The sequence below is a fragment of the Lampris incognitus genome, chromosome 2 (assembly GCF_029633865.1).
Source record: "Lampris incognitus isolate fLamInc1 chromosome 2, fLamInc1.hap2, whole genome shotgun sequence".
NCBI lineage: Eukaryota > Metazoa > Chordata > Actinopteri > Lampriformes > Lampridae > Lampris > Lampris incognitus.
In genome coordinates, this window is record NC_079212.1 from 99,366,110 (window position 1) to 99,391,827 (window position 25,718).

The 25,718-nt window shown below is 43.2% G+C and overlaps 1 protein-coding gene across 1 annotated transcript in view; it reads left to right on the forward strand.

Annotated features, from left to right (window-relative positions):
• The window catches only part of ptprt (protein tyrosine phosphatase receptor type T), a 442,632-nt gene extending 427,208 nt beyond the window's left edge, over nt 1–15,424 (forward strand). Inside the window, exons 35-36 of the mRNA XM_056300890.1 lie at nt 13,205–13,340; nt 15,371–15,424. Coding sequence (XP_056156865.1) covers nt 13,205–13,340; nt 15,371–15,424 — 190 coding nt within the window. The remainder of the gene's footprint in view (nt 1–13,204; nt 13,341–15,370) is intronic.
• The last annotated feature ends 10,294 nt before the right edge of the window (nt 15,425–25,718 follow it).

Sequence of the window (25,718 nt, forward strand, 5' to 3'; positions counted from 1 at the left end):
ATGCTGCCTAGCTACGTTCTCCCCTGTCACCACCTTGCAGTCTCCAATCTCTTTCAGATTGCACCTCCTGTATAAGATATAGTCCGCCTGTGTGCACCTTCCTCCACTCTTATACGTCACTCTGTGTTCCTTCCTCTTCTAAAATTTGTATTCAAGGGGCGTCCAGGTAGCGTAGCAGTCTATTCCGTTGCCTACCAACACGGGGATTGCTGGTTCAAATCCCCGTGTTACCTCCGGCTTGGTCGAGCATCCCTACAGACACAATTGGCTGTGTCTGTGGGTGGGAAGCTGGATGAGGGTATGTGCCCTGGTTGCTGCACTAGCACCTCCTCTGGTTGGTCAGGGCGCCTGTTCAAGGGGGAGGGGGAACTGGGAGGAATAGTGTGATCCTCCCATGCGCTACGTCCTCCGAGCGAAACACCTCACGGTCGGGTGAAAAAGAAGCGGCTGGCAACTCCACATGTATCGGAGGAGGCATGTGGTAGTCTGCAGCCCTCCCTGGATTGGCAGAGGGGGTGGAGCAGCAACCGGGACAGCTCAGAAGAGAGGGGTAATTGGCCGGATACAATTGGGGAGAAAAAGAGGAAAACATTTTTTAAAGAAATTGTATTCACCACAGCCATTTCCATCCTTTTTGCAAAATCCACCTCCATCTGTCCTTCCACATTCCTCTCCTTGACACCATCACCTCCTCGTCCCCTCCGTTTAAAGTCAAGTAGGTTTTATTTGTCCCCAGAGGGGCAATTGTTGTGGAGCAGTGGCAACATTTAAACACACAAACACTCCACAGAACACATAAGGCAAATAAATACAACATATAATAACAATAATAATAATAAATAAATCTTACATATTGCTTTCCTAACACTCAAAGTCACTTTACAATAAACAGGGTGAAACAAGACAACAGATAAACATAACACAGACATACAGGGGTGGGTGGGAAGGGGGGGGGCTACAAGAGGGAGAAGCGGCAGCCACACAACGCCAGCAGTACTCTCTGACTTAAACAGATACAAAAAAAGGGGGGGGGCAACAGCATTGTGGACGTTGATTTTCTGTAGGGGTTTACACCCGTAGCCTGTTCCTTTCCTGAGGTATGCACTAGGCAGTGGCACTATTTAACCCATAGCTCGGGGCTGGTTCGTGGGCATCCGGGAATATCCACACACCGGTGGTCCTGCATACCACACGTCTAGGGGCCAGACCTACCCTGAGTCCCTTGTAGTTCAGCTAGGGTCCAAGGTGTACCCAGTTACCGTGTATCACCATGAGGAGGCACTACATAGCCTCTCCAGCAGCAAGCCCTATGTACTGGCAGGGAGAGACTTACGTGCTCAGCTCTCCTATTCGCATTTCTGCTAGCCAGCGGGGAAAATTGAGAGTGAGACGTGACAGGCACAGAACACTACACCAACACACTAGACGCTTCACAACAACCCGACTTCTTACAGAAGAATGTCAGACACAGTGAGGAGTAGTGAGGAGAACAAAGCCAATGAAAAGCAATGCAACAGTAAACAGTGTTAACAGTGTTTATCAAGGTCGAGCTGGTATCACCTCTTACTATTGGAGTTTAGCACTGAAATGGCTGAGGGAATGTTTGTATCCATTGGTTTTGACTACTGGGTATTTGAAGCGGGAACCAGAAGGCAAGGTCTGCAACTCTAGGTTTCCTTCACCAACATGCCCATTGAACTCCACTCCAATCACCCCTCTGTCCTCCTTGGATTCATTCTCCACCATTTTATCCAACTCTCTCCAGGCTTATTCTTCTCTTCTAACCCACACCCAACTTGTGGGGCATATGCGCTGACAATACATACAACATACAATATAAGTGCATGAAAATAAATACAGGAGTACAGGAATTTGCATAACTGTTGACACGCACATGCACTCACACCCATACAGGATCTAGAATTTGAGCTTGAAATGACTGATTTCATGTTCAATGTAAAATCAGTAACGGTATTATTTCAAGTTATATCCTGGATGTATGCATGGAGGAGGACCTCTACAATGGCCACCACTGTATTGCAGGATAGATGCATGATACATGCATGAAGGAACACTTTTACAATGAATCCCACCATAGATAAGGATATAAAATGGATAAGATATAAAATGGTTGAGGTAAGACAACAAAGGTAGAAACTTTAAATAGTGCCGCTGTGTGTTAAATGCAGCATGCCCTTTATATTGAATACCACTCTAAAGTATTTTATTACATTCAAAACAGCAATAATAATAATAATATACAGATGGATGACAAATTAAAGTAAAAACCTGAATGCGTGACCCCTACAGTGAGGGGGTCTGGGGGCTCTGTTATGCTGTGGGGGGCATAACAGGTTTGGGTCCACTTGTCCCCTTAGAGGGAAGGGTCACTGCAAATCAATACAAAGTTGTTCTGAGTGATGATCACCTTTATCCTATGATGACACATTTCTGTCCTGATGGGAATGGTCTCTTCCGGGATGACAATGCCCCCATCCACAGGGCACGACGGGGTCACTGGATGGTTTAATGAGGATGAAAATGATGTAAATCACATGCACAGTCACCAGCTCTTAACCCAACTGAACATGGGAGGTTTTGGACTGACATGTTAGACAGCGCTTTCCGCCTCCATCATTAAAACACCAAATGGGGGAATATAGTTTGAAAGAATGTGTGTGTGTATCAGGTTTTTCTATCCTAATCGGGACAAACTGTCCCCACTAGGATAGAAAAACCTGAAACCACCTACCTTGTGGGGGACATTTTATGGGTCCCCATGATGAAAAGGGTCGACTTTAGGGTTATGACTTGCCTATAGGGTTAAGGGCTAGGGAATGAATGTAGTCAATGAGGGTTCCCCACAAGTATAGGGTGACATGGTGTGTGTGTGTGTGTGTGTGTGTGTGTGTGTGTGTGTGTGTGTGTGTGTGATTATCTTAGAGAAAGTGTGCACAAGCTCGCCAGGGGTCAGGCAATAAACTTTAGCGTGATATAACAGTGGGCTTCAAATAGAATACGCATACATACTGACATGCACGTCAAGTGCAATCTCACCGATGTGTAAGCAAACACACAAAAGCACACACTCGCACAACCCCAGACCCACAAATAAAACACGCAGGTTGATACATTGCTGATATTATAGTGTAAAGGCATCATCCATTCCTTTAGGCCCAGTCCTGTGTGCCATACTCTTCTATTCCCTTATCTGTCAACTATATGGATGATCTCAACACCAAACATTAATCCACGGTTCCATGCTGCACTACGCTGCTAACCACAGTGAACACAGACAGCAGAGAGTGATGGGCTAGAATAGCTCATGTCAGGAGGCTAGCACCTAGCCACCTTCCATTGCAGGTGTTTGGGTTGAATTTGAACTCTACCTCCTCCCATAAACCTGACAAACACTAGCAATCACACTGAAATCACCTTTTTTCTCTGTGTTTCTATTCAGGATGTAACGATTTATTCTATAATTAATGCATCGTTGCATCAATTATAAATTCTGCCAATTCAACTGCATCCATCGATCTGCGCAAAGAAATCTGTCAAATGAATCACTCTGGCTTCAGCCCGCATCGATTTAATTGCGATTCTTAAACAAAAGAAAGAAAGACATAAATTTTGATAAAGCACAGTATAATAAACTACTATTCACCAGATCAAATCAAAAGAATGGTAGCATTTTGGCTTCCAGATGAGGTGTGGTGAGCTGTGCTGCAGTGTGTAAACTCTGTATAACTAGAATGAAGTATTTTGGAAATGCCACTGATCTATCCAACCACCTTTGTAGACAGCACGGTATGTTCAATGGCAACGAAGCATCCACTTTAGTGCCTACAGCTAGTACTTCTGTTGCTAACTCACCCCCCCATCCCCCACCCCAGCCAGCAAATGGTGGCAAATTGAAATTAAAATTACACATTAGGATAGACTGGATAGTCTAACATTATTCCACATTGAATCTTGAATCAAATTGCCTTTAGACCAAAGATTCACACCCCGAATATCCGGCTCTTAACACATGCTATGATTTTACAAAGATTAGTAGTCGTGAGACGTCCCTGAGGTTGTCCCTATTCAAGGACACTTCCAAAGATTTATCCCACGGTGAACAAGAGTTTAGTAAATCAGGTATATTTATTTTCCTGGCCAACAGACTAGGCTGGCTGCCTGTGTTTTGCTAACTGCAGACAATAACAGCTAAATGTTAAATGATACATCATTTCATCTGACATAAACACAGTACAACCAACAACTTTATGAATAATTTTAGCAGTGGTTGTTGGGCGGGCCGGTGAGGCATGAACAGAATGAGCTACAACTATTATGATTTTATTTGGGCAATAAAAAATTAATAGGCTACAGTACAGTTTTATGAAATATAATTTTGTGTACAGTTAGCATAAGGCTCACACCCATTTCGCAACATTACCGATGTAATGTGGATAATTTATTAAACATTTCCCCCTTGAGCTGTTAAGCTATAAGAATATTAAAAGTCTATACCAGAAGCCACGGCAGGGTAATAAGATCCTGCAAATATTGAAAAAAGATGACTGCAGTTTTGTAAGAGGGTTTGATTACATCTGAAATGATAAGCATCTTTTTTTTTTCCTTGTAATGGCCAGTAAGACATGTCAACAGTATAGATATCCCGTGCACCAAGACCTGCAGGCTTTTACTGCTGCACAGCTGATTTATAGCTTGGGAGGAAATAGAGGTGGATGTAATGTAAAGTTACAATATGGATAGCCTCATCCCCAGCCCATAATAGAGCTACAATACTTCTCACATGACAGAGAGCAGCGCTGACTCTGCTTGTATTTCTAGTCAGAGCAGGAACAGTAGTACTACGAGTAGTACATGGTATGCTGACTAAATGGACAAAACAAAGCTCCAAGTCATTGTGGCGATAGATAGATAGATAGATAAATAGATAGATAGATAGATAGATAGATAGATAGATAGATAGATAGATAGATAGATAGATAGATAGATAGATACATCACAAGCAAAATTTAAGTAAGACATTTAAACGCTAAAAAACACACACACACATACTGCTTGATTACCTGCAGTTTAGGCGCAGAGCAAATGAAGCTGATAATGAGGGGAGGTAAATGGAGGCTGAGAAGTCTATAGACAAGATTACTACACACAAACATAATAACTAACACATACAAGACAAATAAACACATGCACTCACACACACTAACTCCAAATATTAGCTGGAGCACTTCAGTGATACTCATCCAATAATAAGCCTCCACTGTTTTAACCCATTGGGCCAATCAGATTTGGCATTGATTTGTTTCTGCTAGCTTTTATGAGGATTGTGTGTGTGTGTGTGTGTGTGTGTGTGTGTGTGTGTGTGTGTGTGTGTGTGTGTGTGTGTGTGTGTGTGTGTGTGTGTATGGTTTAAGTATACTGTGCTTATGGTAAACGCCCTTTTCGTTTGTAATCAAAGCACAAATTAAGCCCCCTCTCCTGACTTTAGAGCCATTAAGAAATGTTAGCTATTTCCATTTTTCTAGTTAATGACCCCTATACACCAAATGTGCGATGAAATATCAGTATACAGTCACTTGTGGAACATAAGGGATGTGAGAACAGTTTTGAAGAAAAGTCTGGCAGTCAAACTATGGTGTTAACATTGATTGTAAATTTCACCCTCTAGTAAAACACGTTATTCCTCGAAATTATCAGAAGCTACTTGAAAGAATTGACAATAAAACTGTAGAAAACAATTTTCTCATGTGCTGCCTCGTGATTAAGTTTGACAGCAAACAGGGATAGAAAAGTGAACTGTGTTACCCCGTCCCTGACTGACATGATTTTATCTGTGGCTGACCCTGGAAAAACTGACACTGGCACCATGGGAAAAACCATGTGCTCCCATATTTCTTGCCTTACACCAGGATATGGTTTAACACCCCAACCCCTATTAGATCACCAGACCTGGAAATCGATTTCAAACCCAACTTACTCCTGACTTGGAATGAAGAGAAGTCTTTCCAAATGCTTTGTCCATAAATAGGAAAAGAAACAGTTATGACAACAATGTCTAATGGCACAAAAATTAAAACAACCTATGGTGCTTTGTAATGTGAAGTTGGTTGGTTTAAGCCCCCATTAAACAAAATTATATGACTTTAAATGATTAAGGTCATATAAAGATGATTTGGCATGTTTCTTTTTGTAAAGTTGTTGTAAGGTTAATGTTTTAATCCTAAATTGATGCTTGAGCTTTTTTGGATTCTTTATATGCTTCTCACTCTACCATCACTGCCATCTGGGTTTCTAAGGTTGAGACACAGTAATGCTGGTATTAGACTACACAATTTCAGTCAGTCTGGAACTTGAAGTCCCACAGGATCTTTGTTCTGCCATTTTCAACCACTTTTGGTGATGTCTCCCATTTGGACTCGGGGACCTCCAGTCTGTATTCAGTACAGATATTCCTGTAGACTATCCCAGCCACTTGGTCATGCCTTTCAGTGTACACTTTGCCAGCTAGCATTTTACACCTTGCTACTGGATTGTCTGAGTCGTCTTTGCACAGCCTGCATTTTGGGTCTTGTCTGGTGTGGTAGACCCCTGCCTCAACCGATCTTGTCCTAAGTGCCTGTTCTTGTGCTGCTATGATTTTGTAGCCACTGGTAGGATTTCTTGATATCAGCTAGATCTTCTTTTTGTCGATGGTACATCCCATGGAGGGGCTTGATCTTCCATGATACCTCCTCTTATTCTTCCTTCACACTCTCTGTGTTCTGCTGCCTGAGGTACTCACTCAGCAGTTCATCCTGGGGGCCCCTCTTTCTAATGTATTCATGGATGTTCCTTGTTTCATCCTAGATAGTGGCCCTGACACTCACTAACCCTCAGCCCTCATCTTTTTGCTTATCATACAGTCTCAGGCTGCTGGACTTCAGGTGGAACTCCGTGTGTTGTGAGGAGTTTCCATGTCCTGATATCTGTGGCCTTTATCTTGTCCTTTGCCCAGCTTATTATTCCAGCTGGGTATCTGATGACTGGTAGAGCATATGTGTTGATGGCTTGGATCTTATTCTCCCCATAGAGCTGGCTCCTCGGGACCTGCCTCACTCTCTGCTGGTATTTGGCTGTAGCTGACCTCCTTGCTGCCTCCTTGTGGTTTCCATTTGCCAAGTACTTGTGACTGTCCTGTATGTCTGTTATCCTGCCATCTGGTAATTCAGCCCATTCAGTGCACACCACCTTTCCTCTTTTTGCCACCATTTGACTGCACTTGTCCAGTCCGAATGACATCCCGATTTCACTGTAGATCCTGGTGAGGTGGATCAGCGTGTCAATATCTTGCTCATTCCTGGCATACAGCTTGATGTCATCCATGTATAGGAGGTGGCTGATGGTAACTCCACTTCTGAACCTGTATCCATATCCACTCTTTGTGATGATCTGACCTTTGCAGAACAGCAGCGGGGATAGTGCATCACCTTGGTGTATGCCACATTTGATGGTTACCTGCGTGATTGTCTTTTAATTGGCCTCTAGTTTTGTTTTCCACTGCCACATTGAGTTCTTGATGAAGGCTATTAGTGTCCTGCTAGCTTTGTATAGTACCAAGCACTCCAGTAACCAGGTGTGGGGCATTGAATCCTAGGCTTTCTTGTAGTCAATCCAGGCCGTGCTCAGGTTGGTCTGTCTGGTCTTGAGTCTTGGGTGACTGCTTTATCAACCAGTAGCTGATGCTTTGACCCTCTGGTGTTGTTCCCAATTCCTATCTTGAGTTTCGCTCATGTATTAACTCAATTGTCTATTAAGCTTAGCTGGTGTCTGACAGGATCTTCCATGCTGTGAAGAGGCAGGTTATTGGCCAGTAGGTATTGTACCCTCGTGGGGATCCTTCTTGATCAGTATTGTTCTCTCCTGTGTTAGCCAGTCAGGTTGAGACCCTGATGTTAGCAGCTGGTTCATCTGTGTTACCAGGCATTCATGGCATACCATTAGCTTCTTCAACCAGTAGGCATGAATCATGTCAGGACCTGGCGCAGTCCAGCTCTCCATGTTTGAGACTCAATGTTTGATGTCAGCCACTGTGATGATAACTGGTTCTTGTTCTGGGAAATTGTCTGTGGTGTGCTCCTAGGCCCACCAGGCACTGGACATTAGTGTTGTGTGATGCCTCCTTTTCCCATATATCCTTCCAGCATTGCTCAGTCTCTGCTCTGGGTGGGTCTGATATTTTGTTAGTCTGCAGCTTGGAGTACACTTTGGATGGATAGTTCTTTAAGGAACAGGCCATTTACTCTTTTGACTTCTACTTCTGTAGTGTAACTTTTCAGCCTGGCGGCCAGAGCTGTGAGTCTTTGTTTGGCAGTTTCCAGGGCCTCACTTATGGACAGCTTGCTGTACTTCTTCAACCAGAGCCAGTCTTTAATCACACCTTTCTGCACCTCTGTTAACTGGTTAATATCTCTCCATGCTGCTTTGATCTTGGCTTCCAGCCTTCTCTTCCATGGAGGGTACTGTTGACCTGTGTTCTTAATCCTGTACCCAAGCATCTCCAGGATTACGGTTGCAGTGGCATATACAAGCTCATTGGTCTCTGTTATGGTGGAAGTTGAGATGTTGTGTAAGGCTCTGTTCGCATCCGCAAGCAGGCTTTGTGATGGCACTTTGTCACTGAGTCGTGGAAGCCATGCCCGGGGGTTCATTGTCTTTAGTCTGGCCATGATTCTCATTTGAAACTCAGTATTTTCAGCTGTCATGGCTGGTAGGATTGTTTCAGTTGGTCAGGGTCTGTCCTCATGTTATCTCCTGCCGACTAGGGGGCCATTCAGGGTGCTGAACAGTATAGTCATCCTGTTGGAGCCTCTCCATCTCAAGTCATGACAGTAGCCTCCTTCTATTGATGTTCAAGCATTGAGCCACAAGCTGCTTCTGAGTCCGTGTGGAATTAGGTCTCCTACTGGTCCACAGTTTCCACATTTGCTTTATATAGCCCCTCTCCAGGGGTCTGCTGTTATATTAGCATTCCATCAGTTCCAGGTTCTTGGCCCTTGTCCATGAATGTCTTGTTTTATATATAAAGGCAGATAAAACGTTCTCAAATGACTGAAATAGTATTGCAGAGGAAGTTTGCTTCTATGAAAGAAATCATTTGTATGTGTAAAATTGTTGATGAAGAGAAAATCTCCTATTTTGGAATGATTTTCTTAAATTACACGCCCGGATATACTATATACTGTAGCAAGTTCTTCTGTGCTATGTTGAAGTATTTTGTATGACTACTGTAAACCGTATTGATGAACCATTCCAACAGCTGGGTTAGGGAAGAAATATTTGCTTGTATAATCCATCAAGGATTATGTATTAAATTCAAATTCAAATGGCTTTATTGGCATGACATAACAATGTACATATTGCCAATTATTATGATTATGTATTATCTGTTTAAAATTGGTTCCCCTTACCTGATGATCTTTGCTCAGTATCTCTGAAACTAAAGCCCTTATTCTTTCAATCTCATCATGTTTCAAGACAGTGTGGAATATGAATGTGGAATATGAATGATGTTGAAATACCTCATTTTAGAATGAAATTCTTTACTTGTAATGGCTAATGCAATCCACTATGATACCCAAACCCCGTATTTGTGACTGTTACACACATGCTTTCTCTGCTCATGGCTAAAGACAGCTACAGTAGCTAATCAGCCCTTCCTATTGATTTCTCAGACTCAGTAATACCAGCGATAAGGACAAACATGATGGTTCAATCAATAGCTGGTGAAAATTGATAATTTTCTCTCTTTGCTTGTCCTGAAGGTTAGAATCTGATGGGTCTTTAATGCCAAGCAGATGTCTTATTTTCAGAAGGTCATAGTCCAGGTGCCTGTGTTAACAGCAGACTTGACACAATGTACACACACACACACACACACACACACACACACATATATATATATATATATATATATATATGAAATCCAGTGAGTCAAGTAAATTCTTTATGAGACAGTACAAGCGTGTTTCATGCCATAAGCAATCATCAGCTGTCAATAAAGCGACTCGGGAAAGAACATGATGTTTACTGCCTCATCATGCACATCACGTGCACAATGTCCAGTGGGGAAGGGAGAGGTGCTCCATTCAAAAACACATGACCGCTAACGATCCAGTGGGGGGGCTTTGTCTATTGGCATGATTTATTTCTAAAAATAAATCAAATACCAACCCCCCTCCCCCATTGCACCATTAGCGATCACGTGTTTTTGAATTTTTGAATGTCGCACCTCTCCCTTCCCCATTGGACAATGTGCATGACGAGGCAGTAAAAATAATGTTCTTTCCTGAGTAGCTTTATTGACAGCTGATGATTGCTTATGGCATGAAACAGGCTTGTTCTGTCTCATAAGGAATTTACTTGACTCGCTGGATTATTTTGCTCCTTGTTTGTTGAGCACTTTCCCTACCGTTGAGTGTTTCTTTTAACAAAGTTTTATATATTTAGAGTTCTGATTTCACAGCAGCAAATGGTTGTTATATAGAATTAAACATAAGTATTAGGAGGAAAATTTAATACAAATTCTTGGTCTAAATCTCTCTTGTAAACTGCAAACTCCTTTCATTCCCATATTATGTCTTGATTATATTGAGTTTTGAAAGGGATCGTCTTACTTAAGTTACTCACGTTGGTAAGGCATGAAGGGATAATCGAGGCCTAAATACTTTGGGTCATTTAGATCCCAGACACTGTTGGGGAATCTCACCTGTACAGCAGCTATGCGATGTTTTCAGGTGACTTGACCCCCTATTTCCTTCGAAGTCTTGGCCGGTCTTGAGTTTATTGGGTACGGTGGTTGTTGCCATGGATAATTTGGTTCAAGATATTGAGGTGTTTTAGCCTCCGGCGATATCTGACATTGCTGATTTAAAATGCATTTGCCCTATTTTCTTTTTCCTCTCTATTTTTTCATACCCACTGGTTGCAATCATCCTTGGTCATTGAAGCAGAACTTGTAATGGGTGAAACCGACCATACACCCAGCAGAACTTGGCAAAGAAACCCCCCCAAAAAAAAAACAGTTGCATATTCCAATAAAGGCTTGGGATTTTAACATCACTTTGTTGTTTTATTCCAACCAGAAGAATCTAATGCTGGAAAAAAGTTTCTGCTTTATTTATTTTTGTTATTGTTTTTTCCCCCCTTTAAATGTCACACATTGTATGATGAATAAGAATGGCTGTAATTTGGGGAGGCACAGGAACAGTGAGATGAAAGGTAAATGACATTTAAGATAAATGAGCTGGCATTTAGCTCTGAAACTGAGCAGCTCTCAGGGAGTGAAACAGTAGAATGAGCTTTATTTTCTCAATTATCATCGTTAAAAATATTAACCTCAACATTTGGCCCCTGTTAATCCCAGACATATTAGCTGCCCCATCCAGACCCTGTGTGTGTCTCTCTCTCTAATCAGTGGATGGCTGGGGATTATGACAGAGTCCAAGTGAATGACAATTTATCTGATGCGATCTTAGCCGTCCTGGCATGGCAAACGGTAAATCCCTTCCACCCAGTGTAAAACACTAATAATTATTTTATCTGCACTGAAGAGAAATAAAGATGATCCTACAGCAGCCGCTGCGGTGCTAAAATGGGTTAGCAGGGCAAGGGGGAATTACTGGGAGGGCTGCCACTACACGTCTCAGTACCTGCATGTATTATTCAGTAGGAATATGGTAGGATTTCAGCTGGAACTGCTAGTCGGTGGAATGTCTGGAGTTGTTTTCATCGCTGGTGGTCTGACTTTTCCAGTGGCACTGCACTGAATACTGATGAAGATAGGGAACATGTGCACACATAACACACACAAGCATACAGGTTTGAACATGTTGCATTGATTTTTCATGCATGATGGAGTCCTAAAATTTTTTGATCAAAAAACGTGTAACACAACAAAATTCTAATAATTCCCTTGCAAAATGTGGTCTTCATTATCTATTTGTTTCCCTATAAGCCCATGCAAACAGTCACACAGAAAATCGCACACACGAGCAAACACACACATTATGCGCAAACACACACACGAATGCCTTTCTTGTCAGAGAGAGGCCTCAACCCTATATACCAAACTATGTCATGAACGCTCCACAGCGAAACCGGTGGAAGTTTGAAAGTTCGTTTTTTATCAGTTTCAAGAGCCTTTAACAAAGACTACTATATGACCAGCTCTCAGGCAACAGCAACGACAACTAAACAAAGCAACGGCTGAAGGACGTGGCAGAAAAATTGCATGGAGAGCAGCATTAAACTGCATGGTAAACACATTTTAAAAATGAAGTCTCCCAGAGCGTTGAAAGAAAGGACAAAAAAAAAAAACAGCGAACTTCCCGCTGTTCTTTAAAGTCGAGAAAGAAGAGCTTTGACTTGGGAAACATCAAAGCAGCAGGTCTGGGCAGACTCACCGTGGTTTCATATTTACTTGCTCCTCACTGTCTTTGTCTCTTTGCTCTATTTCTGTTCCTCCTTATCGCTCCTTTTTCACCTCCATCTTTTCTTTCTTTCTCCCCCCTACCACTCAAACAGAGCTTTTACGTTCTCTACTTTTTGTTTAACAGTTAAAACAGTTTCACTCTTCTGGTTATGATGCTGATAAAGGCACAGTTGATGATACTGATATTAAACAATCGATTTACGGGGTGTCCGAGTAGTGTGGCGGTCTATTCCATTGCCTACCAACATGGGGATCGCAGGTTCAAATCCCCGTGTTACCTCTGGCTTGGTCGGGCGTCCCTACAGACACAATTGGCACATGTCTGCAGGTGGGAAGCCGAATGTGGGTGTGTGTCCTGGTTGCCACACTAGCGTCTCCTCTGGTCGGTCGGGGCGCCTGTTCAGGGGGGCGGGGGAACTGGGGGGAATAGCATGATCCTGCCACACGCTACGTCCCCCCTGGTGAAACTCCTCACTGTCAGGTGAAAAGAAGCAGCTGGCGACTCCACATGTATCAGAGGAGGCATGTGGTAGTCTGCAGCCCTCCCCGGATCGGCAGAGGGGATGGAACAGCGACTGGGACGGCTCGGAAGAATGGGGTAATTGGACGGGTACAATTGGGGAGAAAAAGGGGGGGGTCAATTTAGTGCCGATGATGATGATGATGATGATGATGATGGTGAGGATGATACCTCTCCCTCCCTTCTCTCCTGTACAGTACCGGCGGTGGGCGTTCTGGAACCTTCTGTGCCATCTGTAGCATCAGTGAGATGATCCAGCAGCAGAACATAGTGGATGTTTTCCACACCGTCAAAACACTAAGGAACAATAAGACAAACATGGTGGAGACTATGGTAAGGGAACACACACACACACACACACACGCACACGCACACACACCAAGTTGGATGGATAGAAGCACGGATTTGAAGTTAAAGTATCTAACGTGAGCAAACCATTATGCCACATAGATAGGTGTTCTGTTAGTGTTTCAGTTTGCTGAAGCACCAAGGAGTAATAACATAAGTAATAACAGTTTTTAAAACCATTGGTTGTTTAGACGTTCATGCTCACACTTTTAAGTAGACACAACACACATCTAGTTTTTCAGGCAATGTGAAAAAGTTCCCAGGTGGGCAATTTTAATGGAGAAAAACACCGGAGGAGGCCTGACAGCAGAACCTCAAGCAGCAGGATCGACTAGGAAACTCTAACACACACACACACACACACACACACACACACACACACACACACACACACACACACACACACACACACACACACACACACACACACACACACACCCATAAGTCACTCAAAAAAATATATACATGGAAATGCATGCACATATTTGAATGCATATAGACACATGTATTCACAGGCACATGCACACATGAAAATACAAATGGAGACTCAGACACATCCAAAAACAAGTTTTACGTCTCTTTGCGTGGGCTTAAACACACACTCACACTCATACAGACACACATACACAAGAAAGTACAATCAGATACAAAGACATACACATACATGTACACATACATCCAGCGACACGAAAAAGAACAGACAGCACCTGTCGCAACACCTTTCTCTTCATGAAACCCTCACGTTGTCGTCTTACAGCAGCTCAAAGTGTAACCTTCAGAGTCAGTCATCTTTATTAGGATACAAATGACCTGCACCGAGAAGGCATTAGTCATTCAGTTGACCTACCATTTAAAGGGATAGTTTGGTTTCCGGGGTTTTTATCGTGTGTCCTAGCTACATAGTCAGACAAACTGGTGCATACCTTTTTGTGTGTGTCTGTGTGTGCAGTGTGAAGGGATGTTGAACGATGTGTTTTGCCCAGCTTAGCTCAACTGCTGGATGTCTAGCAGGATCATTAGCAGCGCCTCTCGAAAGAAGGGGAATACATCTTCTCCGAAGCCGATCATCAATACTTTTTACTTGTTAGCCTAGCATTAACAATTTCCTGCACCAGCGTATTCACAAATAAATAAATATTTTGAATATTTTTCCATAATATGCATGCCCGTCTTATTCTATGGTGCAATATGGTCAAGGCTCAGCATTTTCGGTTTTTACTGATTTTCACCAAAAAATACCCAGATTTTTAAACTGATTTTCACCCGGATTTTATGTTTCAACGGATCCAAAAGTTGTTCCTGTTCATGTGAGGTTATGTAACAGTTTCCTCTTGTGGCGAAATTTGGCATGCTGGATGGTTTTGAAAAATAAAAACTGAAAACGCTGAGCCTTGAAGATGATACAGATCCATCCTCTTCTACGGCGGGAGACAACAGATATGCATATTACAGAAAAATAGTTCAAAACTATAATCTGATTAGCATCCAGGTGGCATGGCGGTCTATTCCGTTGCCTACCAACACGGGGGTTGCTGATTCGAATCCCCGTGTTACCTCCAGCTTGGTCGGGCGTCACTACAGACGCAATTGGCACGTGTCTGTGGGTGGGAAGCTGGATGTGGGTATATGTCCTGGTCGCTGCACTAGCGCCTCCTCTGGTTGGTCAGGGTGCCTGTTCGGGGGGGAGGGGGAACTGGGGGGAATAGCGTGATCCTCCCATGTGTTACGTCCCCCTGGTGAAACTCCTCACTGTCAGGTGAAAAGAAGCAGCTGGTGACTCCACATGTATCGGAGGAGACATGTGGTTGTCTGCAGCCCTCCCCGGATCAGCAGAGGGGGTGGACCGGGACAACTCGGAAGAGTGGGGTAATTGGACATGTGCAATTGACAATTGGGAAGAAAGGGTGGGGGGGGGGTCAAGAAATTTGTTCTGATTTTTTTTGGGGGGGAGGGGCAAACTGATTTAAAAGCTCATTCTCAAGATGGATATTTTCCTTGTGCTCTTCCCTCCACAGGAGCAGTACAAGTTCTGTTATGAAGTGGCGCTGGAGGCACTCAGCTCCTTCTGATTGGCTGATGGAGACTCTCAGCTATTTTCGATTGGCTAAGACCTGAAATCCGCCATTCTGACTCATCATTTCTGATGCCTGTCAATGTCAACGCAATCTCAACGCAATGCTGGGATACATGAAGCAGATAACTGCCTTGTGTTGACCAAAACCCGATCCGCGCGTGTGTGTGTGTGTGTGGGTGTGGGTGTGGGTGTGGGTGAGAGCGAGAAAACTTGTGTAGACCCATAAAGGTGTGACCAAACGGGGGCACCTATGTGTGTGTGTGGGTTTGTGTGAACTACCTTGTACAGAAAGAGAAAAAAAAACATACATACAAGACAAACATACACATTGGTAATTTTAGTGTGTGTGTGTGTGTGTGTGTGCCTGTGCGCGCGTGTGCTTCACTGAAACTGGGGACTTTACATGCTTGTACAAATTAAAAAGGTAAACAGTGTTATGATGAAAAAAAAGGTGTTTAAAGATGCGCCGGTTTGTCCCTCTATCTCTCTGTCCTCTCTGCTGGGCTGTGGTGTGACTACTGTACAGTATTTCCTTTTTAGATATATTCTACGCCTTGAATGTTGTTCCCCTGCAATGGGTGGATGCACACAGCAAGATTTCTTGGAGATTCTACATTCACATCCACCTTAACTGTAGCTCTTAATCGGAACAGCCCACAAATAAGTGAGTAGAAGGTTTTCAGTCCGACTTCCTAACTGACAGCCTGTGTTTCAGTAACCAGACTGACCCACCCTAACTTCACCTTGCCTCCCCCTACTGGGACGTCCCTTCAGCAATTCTTTTTGTGTCTCCTCGCCTGCCGCCCAGTGACTGCTGGGATAGGCTCCAGCATCCCCGCGACCCTGAGAGCAGGATGAGCAGTTTAGATAATGGATGGATGGATTATTTGACATCACTTAAAGTCTCGGGTGCCCTGGATCCAAGTTTATCTTGATCCCTGCTGGTTTTAGGTGATGAGCTAAACACAGGTGGATCAGTACATTCAAGAGGCTGTATAACAACTTGTTTGAATTTCTGGTTGCCTTTTTTTTGGGGGGGTTCCCTCTTTTTCTCCCCCAATTGTATTTGTCCAATCACCCCACTCTTCCGAGCCATCCTGGTCGCTGCTCCACCCCCTCTGCCGATCTGGGGAGGGCCGCAGACTACAACATGCCTCCTCCGATACATGTGGAGTCGCCAGCCGCTTCTTTTCACCTGACAGTGAGGAGTTTCACCAGGGGAATGTAGCACGAGGGAGGATCATGCTAATCCCCCCCAGCCCCCCCCCCACCTGAACAGGCACCCCAACCGACCAGAGGAGGCGCTAGTGCAGTGACCAGGACACATACCCACATCCGGCTTCCCAGCCGCAGACACAGCCAATTGTGTCTGTGGGGATGCCCGACCAAGCCGGAAGTAATGGAATGCCCCTGGTTGCCCTTTTTAACACTATAAGCCCCATGCTAAAATACATACTTGCGACTAGCAGCACCAAAATGGTATCACTGAGAAGCCTCTGTTGCCCGTATTTCAGTCTGGCTAACTGGATGGCCTCTAATGCTGTGTTTTGCGTTAGTGCATGGTAACAAAACAGGCAAAAATTGCAGCAAGTGCATCACTCCAATACATTAAAGTGCCTGTTAGAGAAAAGTAAAGAGTTTACTCAAGACAACTCAACACCACATTACGCTATGCCTTCAGGCCCAAATTTGCTTACCCTGTACAGAGTTTCAGGATTTTAGCCCTTATTCACAAAATGTTTGCTGAATGGCTTATTGAAAAGTAGATCTTGTAAACATCTTGTTATGTGCATACATCCTTACTGTAAATAAGATGAGACAACCACAGTCAAACAAACAAACAGACAAATGCCACATGACCTTATTCATTTGCAGTATTGTCCAGCTCACATAAGGGCATTGACTCAGCACCAAGTTAGTGCATTTAACACAACAGGGGTTTGGCTCAAGTTACTTCTTTTTTTTCTTAGTTTTGAGTTTTTGCAGAAATGGGAATTCCTTCAGACCATCTATTCGGAGAAACCCACTGTATTACATTTACATTTTGAAAGCCTCCTTCAATGCTCTATGCAGGGTGGGTTAAGATGAGTTTGCAGGTAGAAAACAAAGAGAATAAAATCAGTTTTACTGATACTTTTTTTCCATTTCACTACACTGTCTTACTGAGCTGGCTTACAACTTATTGAGGAAAAACTAAAGCTAAAACTCAGTCCTCAAGAGTTACTCGGTAACACGCCCTCAGGTGTGAAAAAAGTACAAAATACTTGACATTTTGACTCGTCCTGAGCTGAAAAGGGGGGAGTGAAGGGGCAGATGCAGTCTGATGGTAGCTAATAAGAAGGGACGCAGGACAAGACGCTGACCGCAGCTCCCCGTCGTCTTACACCTCTTTACTCGCTCTTCCTGACGCACTTCTCACCGTCCCCGTCCGTTCAGACAAATGCAAATTATGAATACATATATTCTGTTTGTACTGCTTGTTTTTGGCTTTGATGGCTTTGGTGAAAATGTAATCTTATTTCATGTTTTCACTTTTCATGGTTCTTTCTTTCTTTCATTCACACTATCACCAAGTGACCACAGCATTGAGTCAGAATTTAGGTTTATCCAGTAGCAAGAGGATAATTGGTGTTATTTATTATTAATTATTATTATTATAACTATTATTGTTATTATCATAACTATTATTATTGTTGTTATTATTTATTATTGTTATTGTTTTTGTTATTATTGTTTGTTTTTTGGGGGGGGTTATGAACTGCTGATCCTTAGAGAAGAAATGTATCTTTTCACAAATGCGTCTCCTTAAAGAGCGGCAGCGGCAAACAGAGTCGTGTGAGGGTTCAGTGTTTCGCTCAAGGCTATTTAGTCAGGTTGCTGATGGATGTGTTTATTATTCTGGGACGTGGAGAAGGACCAAACTGGTTTCGAGTTTTGACCCTTATCTGGCTTTCACATGACAATCTACTTCTGCATTCTGATCTTTTCTGTCATCGTTCGATGTATAGATTGGATCTGTGCATGCAAGTAAAATTATTTTCTTTTTTTTTGCAAAATCCAAACACCTTATCAGCCACACAGAAATGTTGTATCATCTTTGTTTCGCCACTGGTATCATTCCTCCATCCCTCCCTCAAAAGAAGAGATCTCATAAGAAATTAATTTAACCTGTTGGGTTATTGAAGGAAAATCTAGGGGCCACTCATTTTGTAGACTTACGAGTTTTCTCCATTTTTATTTTCTGCTTGAGTCGGGTTCGTTAGTGGACCTGACATCGTAAAGCAGGGTGTTTTATTGAAGATGATGTGAAAGTCAGATATGATTATCTTTTGTCAATAAGGCTTCATGTCATTGGCTTGGTCCGTTCATCTGTGTAAGGAGTTGCTCTATGTTTTCCTTATTTTATGTTTTTTTTATTTGATTTCTTGAATTTGTACATTTATTTTGTATAATTAATATCGCTATAATTATTATTTGTCTAGCAAAGTGTTGTGTAGATCTGGTGATGCCATTACCATTGGTTGTTTAGTTGTTTGAAATGTGGTTAACATGAAATAAAGGGACCAAAACGTTAAACATGATCTCCTGCACTCTTTTGTTTTGTTAAACGTGTAAATCCAAATGTGTTGCATATTGGTGCATGTTGTTACAGACACACCCGGTCCTGGATTAATGAACTTCAGAGCCGTAGAGCTCTGACACTGGTTGTATTACAGTATTTCAAGGACTAAAATATGTGTATTAACACCTTGTGCAAAGATGACATGCAATACACAAATATTGCATGTTGTATTTATTAGAGATAAAATCTGATGGCTGTTTTGATGTTATTATTTCGGAATAGCTCAATGGGACTCAAAGATTGAACGATCAATCACAGGCATGTGTCTCCCCAGAGATACATGCCTGTGATATAGTGATGTGGTGCAATGCAATAATATACACTCAAATCTCCACAGCATGAGCTGCCAGTCAAATATGTGCGTTTAGAAAATAACACAAATACATGTTGTTTTTACACAAAACAAGGATGTGGAAAATGCCCTTAACCTTCTAAAAAGTGTCTATACGTTCACACTTAGCATTAAATCATGCTTCTACATTTTTTTTATGCCAGCTGTTTCAAACAAGGATTTTTTTTTTGTGGAAAAGCCTCAGTGTCAAAACAAATTTTGTAGAATTCACGAATCTCACAGGTAAACTGTCGTGAGGACTCCATCTCTCTCTCTCTCTCGATCACTCGCTCTTGCTCTCACTCTCTCCCTTTCTCTGGCTCTATCTCCCACTCCCTTCCTTGAAAACTCCACCAGTGATAGTCAATAGCCTTTTCATACACTAATTGGGTTTGCAAAGCGGCTCTCGCTCTCTGTCCCCACACTGGAGTGCCAAATTGACATCAACTAGATGAGAGGCTCCAGGTCTTGCTCATGATTATCACCCTCACAACAGGACAGGGAGACCGTTCAATGACCTTCCAAAGCAATTGCAGACGGAAACTCACCAGGACCCACCCTGCTTTTGATATGGGTGCCAGATTTACAACAAGACATGGGACCATCTGACGACCTTTCCAGGTTATCGTCATCGTTGCTCACTGGGAGAAGATTTAATCTCATCTCCACAATAAGACACAAACTCACTTTCAGATTACAGTGGAAACAAGACAATGACTTGAGTTGATCAATTTAAAGCTCAAACCTTATCCCTCTCTCTGTCTTCGTCCGTTTTACACTTAGACACACACCATCATCATCGGTGGTCACTAAGGGTTGAGTATGACTCCTCCTAGGTCCTTATGGGTCTTCAGGTGGGCATAGAGGGCCAATCCTGGAGCCGCATATTTTGGGGAAATGTGGGCAAGGGTGTGAAGAAGTGGTTGCAGATGAGGTTTGGGCCTTTCTGGTAACTCACTCCTTTCTGAGTCTGCGCTTGTTTTTAGCAGCACAGTGGAGGTCATGGTTGTAGCGCCCAGCACCCTCACGGACAGCCAGTGTCCAGGCCTCCCTGTTTTTTGCTGCTTGTTCGCAGGTGTTAAGGACAATACCAAGCCTTTTGAGGTGGGCCTTGATGTTATCTTTATATTGCTTCTTTTGTCCTCCTGGCGCACAGTGTCCTGTCATGAGCTGAGAGTAAAGGACTTGTTTTGGGAGGCGAGAGTCAGACAGAAGGAGGACATGGCCAGTCCATCTCAGCTGAAGTGCGATGGTGGCAGTTATAATAGGCATGTTGGCCTCCTCGAGGATGCTGAAGTTGGTGTGCTTATTCCCCCGCCTGATCTTAAGAATCTTCCCGAGGCATTGCTGTTAGTATGCATCGAGTGTCTTCAGGTGCCTGCTATATGTGATCCAGGTTTCTGACCCATACACTAGGGTGGGCAGCACTACTGCTTGGTACACCAAATTTTTGTTCTGGCCTGAAGGTTGCAGTTTTCAAAAGCCCTTTTACTCAATTTTGAGAAGGCCACGCAACTGAGATGATGGTGTATTTTGATGTCAGTGTTGGCTTTTGAGGAGAGAAGGCTGCCAAGATATAGGAAGTGTTCCTCATTTTCAAGTCTGGTGTTGCCAACAGAGATGGATAGGGGCAGAGCAGGTATATTTCTTTTGGGTGGGGATTGTTAGAGGATATGGGTCTTTTTTCTGTTAATAGCCAGGCCAAGCTGCTTGTATGCCTTTGTAAAGGTGTCCAGTATGCTCTGTATTCCTCTTCTATAAGGGACACTAAGACATTGTCATCGGAATACTGCAGCTCTATGATGGATGTGGTGGTGGTTTTACCTTTAGCCCTGAATCTGTTAATATTCGCAAGATTCCCATCATTCCTGTACATGATTTTGACTCCCTGAGGCAGACTGGAACCTGTGAGGTGGAGGATGATGGCAATGAAGACAGAGAACGGGGCAATGACACAGCCTTGGTGTGGACCTTGAAGGACTCTCTCATCTCCATAACTGCGGAGTACTCTAGCTGACATATTACCATGTAGTAGTCATAGTATTCTGATATATTTATCAGGGCAGCCTATTTTGACAGAACTAGCCAGAGGGCCTGGTGGTTTATGGAATTGAAAACTTTGGTTAAGTCTATGATTCCGTTAGGACAAAAACCGCTCTGGGATTCTGGCAGAATTTCCTCTGATATTGGGAGGAGTCTATTGGCCAAGACCCTAGCCAGGGCCTTTCTCTGTTGTGGAAAGCAAGGATATGCCACAATATTTGCTGCAATCAGCTTTGTCCTCTTTCCTAAAGATAGAGACAATAAGTGCATCCCTAAGTTGCACAGGGATTTCCTCTTTTTCCCATATTTCAAGTATCAGGGCATGGATATGTCCGAGGAGTGTAGGTCTACCTGCCTCAGTACTTCTTGTGGTATTCCATCAGGACCAGCAGCCTTGTTGATTTTCATCTTCCTGATGGCGTCCTGGACTTCTCTTATGACTAGATGGTGCTGCCATATCCTCCTCTTTGGGTTGTTGAGGGAGTTGTTGGAGGGCATCCATCTCAGGGCTAGAGTCCCGATTTAAAAGGCCCTGGTCTTTCCACCTCTCTTTGATTGACTCGTTTTCTGTTAGCAGTGTGTGCCCATCTTTGGAGCGAAGGGGTGTTAGACGGCAGTGGCCGGTGTAGTGATATAACACCATGTATGGTTATTACGTCTGCCTACTGAGCCACGATTAAACCTGAGTTCTATATGAAAAAATTGAAAACTAAACAGGGGGGATGTAGTGATATAACGCCATGTATGGTTATTACATCTGCCTACTGAGCCACGATTAAACCTGAGTTCTATAACCCGGTGTGGTCATTGATCCTCAACCAATACTACCCCAAGTATTACTTCAGCCGGGACCATATATTGCTTTAGTAGCTTCGAAGATGCTCAGAGTCTACAAGGTGTTGGATCTCAAGGGCCTTCTTCATCCACCACTGGTTCTTCAATTCCCTTACCTAGTTTTGGATGGCTGACTTGCATGGGCAGCTCATTTATTTTGGCAGTTGATGTCATTCTGCCAGATGGTAAAGGCTTTCCTCTTGATGTTGATTAACTGCTGGATTTCCGGGTAATTTTCATCAAACCGATCTTGGTGAGTCTTCATTTTATGTCCATGAGTGGTTTTACAGATAACAGTGATTGCAGTCCTGAACATATCCCAGTGGCTTTCAATATCATCTGGATTGGCTTGGGTGTTGATATGCTGAGCATGGCCTGGAACTGTTGATGAGAGGAGGTATTAGTAAGTCTTTTGCGGTTGAGCTTTGGGTGGTTCTGTTTTTTCTGCACCCTTCTTTTCCAGTGAGGTTAGATGGACAGGGTGGAGCAGATAAGGTGGCGGTCAGTCCAGCAGTCATCTGCACTGATCATCACTCTAGTGTTTAGTACCTCGTGTCTGTCTCTTTGACAATTGATAATGTGGTCAATAAGGTGCCACGTGTTAGAAAGAGGTGCCTCTAGGTTGTTTTAAATTTGTTCTTCTGGCGGAAGAGTGTGTTGGTGATGATTAGGCTGTGTTCTGAGCATGTTGTTAACAGCAAGATGCCATTGGAATTCGTGTTTCCAATTCTTTCCTTGCCAATTATGCCTCTCCACAAGTTGTAATTTCATCCCACTCTGACATTGAAATCTCAAAGCAGAATTAGCATATCCTCCTTGGGAACTTTGTTGAGGACATTGTCCAGGTTGGCATAGAAAGTCTCCTTTACTTCATCTGTGAGTCAAGCGTTGGAGTGTATGTGGGGTACTTGGGATTTAGTACCCCCCCATCTATTTTTTATTTTATATACTTACCTTCATTGACCACTCACTACTAGTAAAGAGGAGAATTGTCTGCTGTGTTGTTGTGATAGCCGGTTCTCGCCACAGGAGGGCACTGCAGGTTAATTGCTTCTAGCCTGTGTGACGTAGTGCTGGCTCCCGCGTGGCACTCTGGGGCATTCGGGTAGAGTCGTCAGATGAGTGTTGCCGTTCGTATAGTTAGCCATGCTCTGAAAACGTGTCCTCTGTAATGTCTATTTGACAGATGGAGTAAAACAACAAAAACACCAGCCCTTGTAAGTGTCATTCTTATCAAGTGTGCTACATGTATGCACTGATAAAAGTGATGCTTTGGTTATTTACAAGCATAAGTCATATTGTCATCAGGTGTTCATTGATGCCCAGAGGAAGCTCAGCAAGGTGGCAAATGAGGCTGTTTTTGATGACAAAGCCCACACTGTCGATCCTCAGCTCATCAGCTGCTTTTCCTTTCCAGAAAAAAAAAAGTGTAACCACTCTCCTCCTCTTTCAGCTGCCCTTGGTCAGTCAATCGGGTTCCAGAGAGTGCGGCAATATCAATCCGGAATCTTCTCAGCTCTCGGGTGATGGTGGCTGTATGCAGTTCAAGTGAGTTGCTGGATAATTGTCCATGAGGGTTCATATGTTCCAGGCTCCAAAATTTACCAGTTTCTGTTTCTGTCCGCATGGTGGTGATCCCTCTGGATGCGATGCTCCAAACAGGAGGTATGAGGCAGACTATGTTTAGGGCACCTTTTCTAGCCCCCTCCCCAACTGGGGTGAGCAGAGCGGATCCTAAATAGGGCTGCTCAGTGTAACCCCAGGGTTGAGGTTATATAATAAATAGCCATAGAGTAATAAATAAATAACAATTGATACATACATAAATAACTGATAGTAATAAATATTGTACCAAAAAACATCTGAAATCCAAACCATTTGGTTTATATTAATTTCATGTGAAGTTAAAAATGTTTTGACAATCCCTTTAATCCAACCCTCCCTGCCCCTTTAAGATGCCTGTGCAGCGTGCGCCCGACTCAGTCCCCAGAACGAATTAGCTGCACGAGCCCTGCTCAGTAAAACCCAGAGTGGACTAGCTACGACCGAGAGCAAACTGAAAAGATATCTGCTGAACATTCGATGAAAATCTCTCAGAAACATCTGAAAAGTAAAGATAAATACTTATAAAACCGAAGTTGTGCCACAGAACGGTTTTGGTGAGTTTTGTTATAGTTTACGTCGAATTTCATTGCATGTGCTAGCCTGTGAAAGTAGCAAACTGTGCTAGTCTGTAAAGGTAGCTAACCGCTCTAGCCTGGAAAAGTACAGTAAGCTAGCTAACGTCACAAGCAGAACCATTATAAGGACAAAGTCCAAATGTATTTCCGTTGTGTGGTGAAATGTTGTTTATTTTGATTTGTTGGTTATGGACCGTTGATGAGAGGACTGTTTTGTGCATGGCCTGTTATGCAGGCCAGGTTTTTTCCCCCTCCGGGAAAGTCTTCTCAGGACTACCACGACGACGGATTCTTCTGTGTGTGCACGTGAGGACGGCGCACACACGGACACTAGATGGCGAGCCCCACCCAAGGAACTGGGTGGTGGGGCTCTGGACGTCTGGCTCACCTCATCTACACCACCTCTATATGGTTTGACCTACCTGAACAGACCGTTGTTCCATCTTTCTGGTAGGATTGTGGAACTTTGGATTTCTCATTCTCAGTGAGGAAGCTGGACTGAGATTACAGAACTGATTATTCATTTGAACTTGAACCACAAGGGCTATCCAAAGATTTAAAGGGTTAATTTCTTTATTTTTGTTTTGATGTATTCTGATTGTTCAAGTTGATCTTGATTGGTGTTTCTCCTGTGAAAAAAGAGTGTTAAAGGGTTAGTCACTTAAAAAAGGTATTAGTGAATTTAAAGGTTAAAGTGAAATTATACTTACCTGTAGTTACCTAGAAGGGAAAAAAGAATGTAACACTTACCTCGTACCTGAAGAAAGAGATTATACTTACCAGTCATCCGCACCTGAAAAAGAAAATAGAGTTAACTCAAGATAAAATAAATGGATCTAAACTTCAAATTAGTGATATAAATAGACGTCTAAAACTTAAAAGAACTAAAGTTGATTAAATCAACCCAAAAACTTGAAATAACCTATTCTAAATTATAGAAAGGGTTAAATAAGAAACTGGTAACTCACCTGGTTTTGTGTAGCCTACCTTGTCAATACCTTTTGTGTGTGTGTGTGTGTTATTCAGCGCTGTTGTTTATTAAAATTGCTGGCTTGTTTATACTTTATCCCCTGTCTCTGGTCTACTACTTAATTGACATACCACTCCCTCCGAGCCTAGAACTGGTCCAGTGGCTTCTAGCTGTCTTTATAGTGACACAGGTAGTACATCAGTCATGGGTACAGCAGCCGAGAAGCCCCTCTGCCTCAGTCCCAGGGCTTAGCGACTGATCATACACCCAGGCCTGTGTGCCAGGTTGTGGCTAGAGGCTGCCAGACTT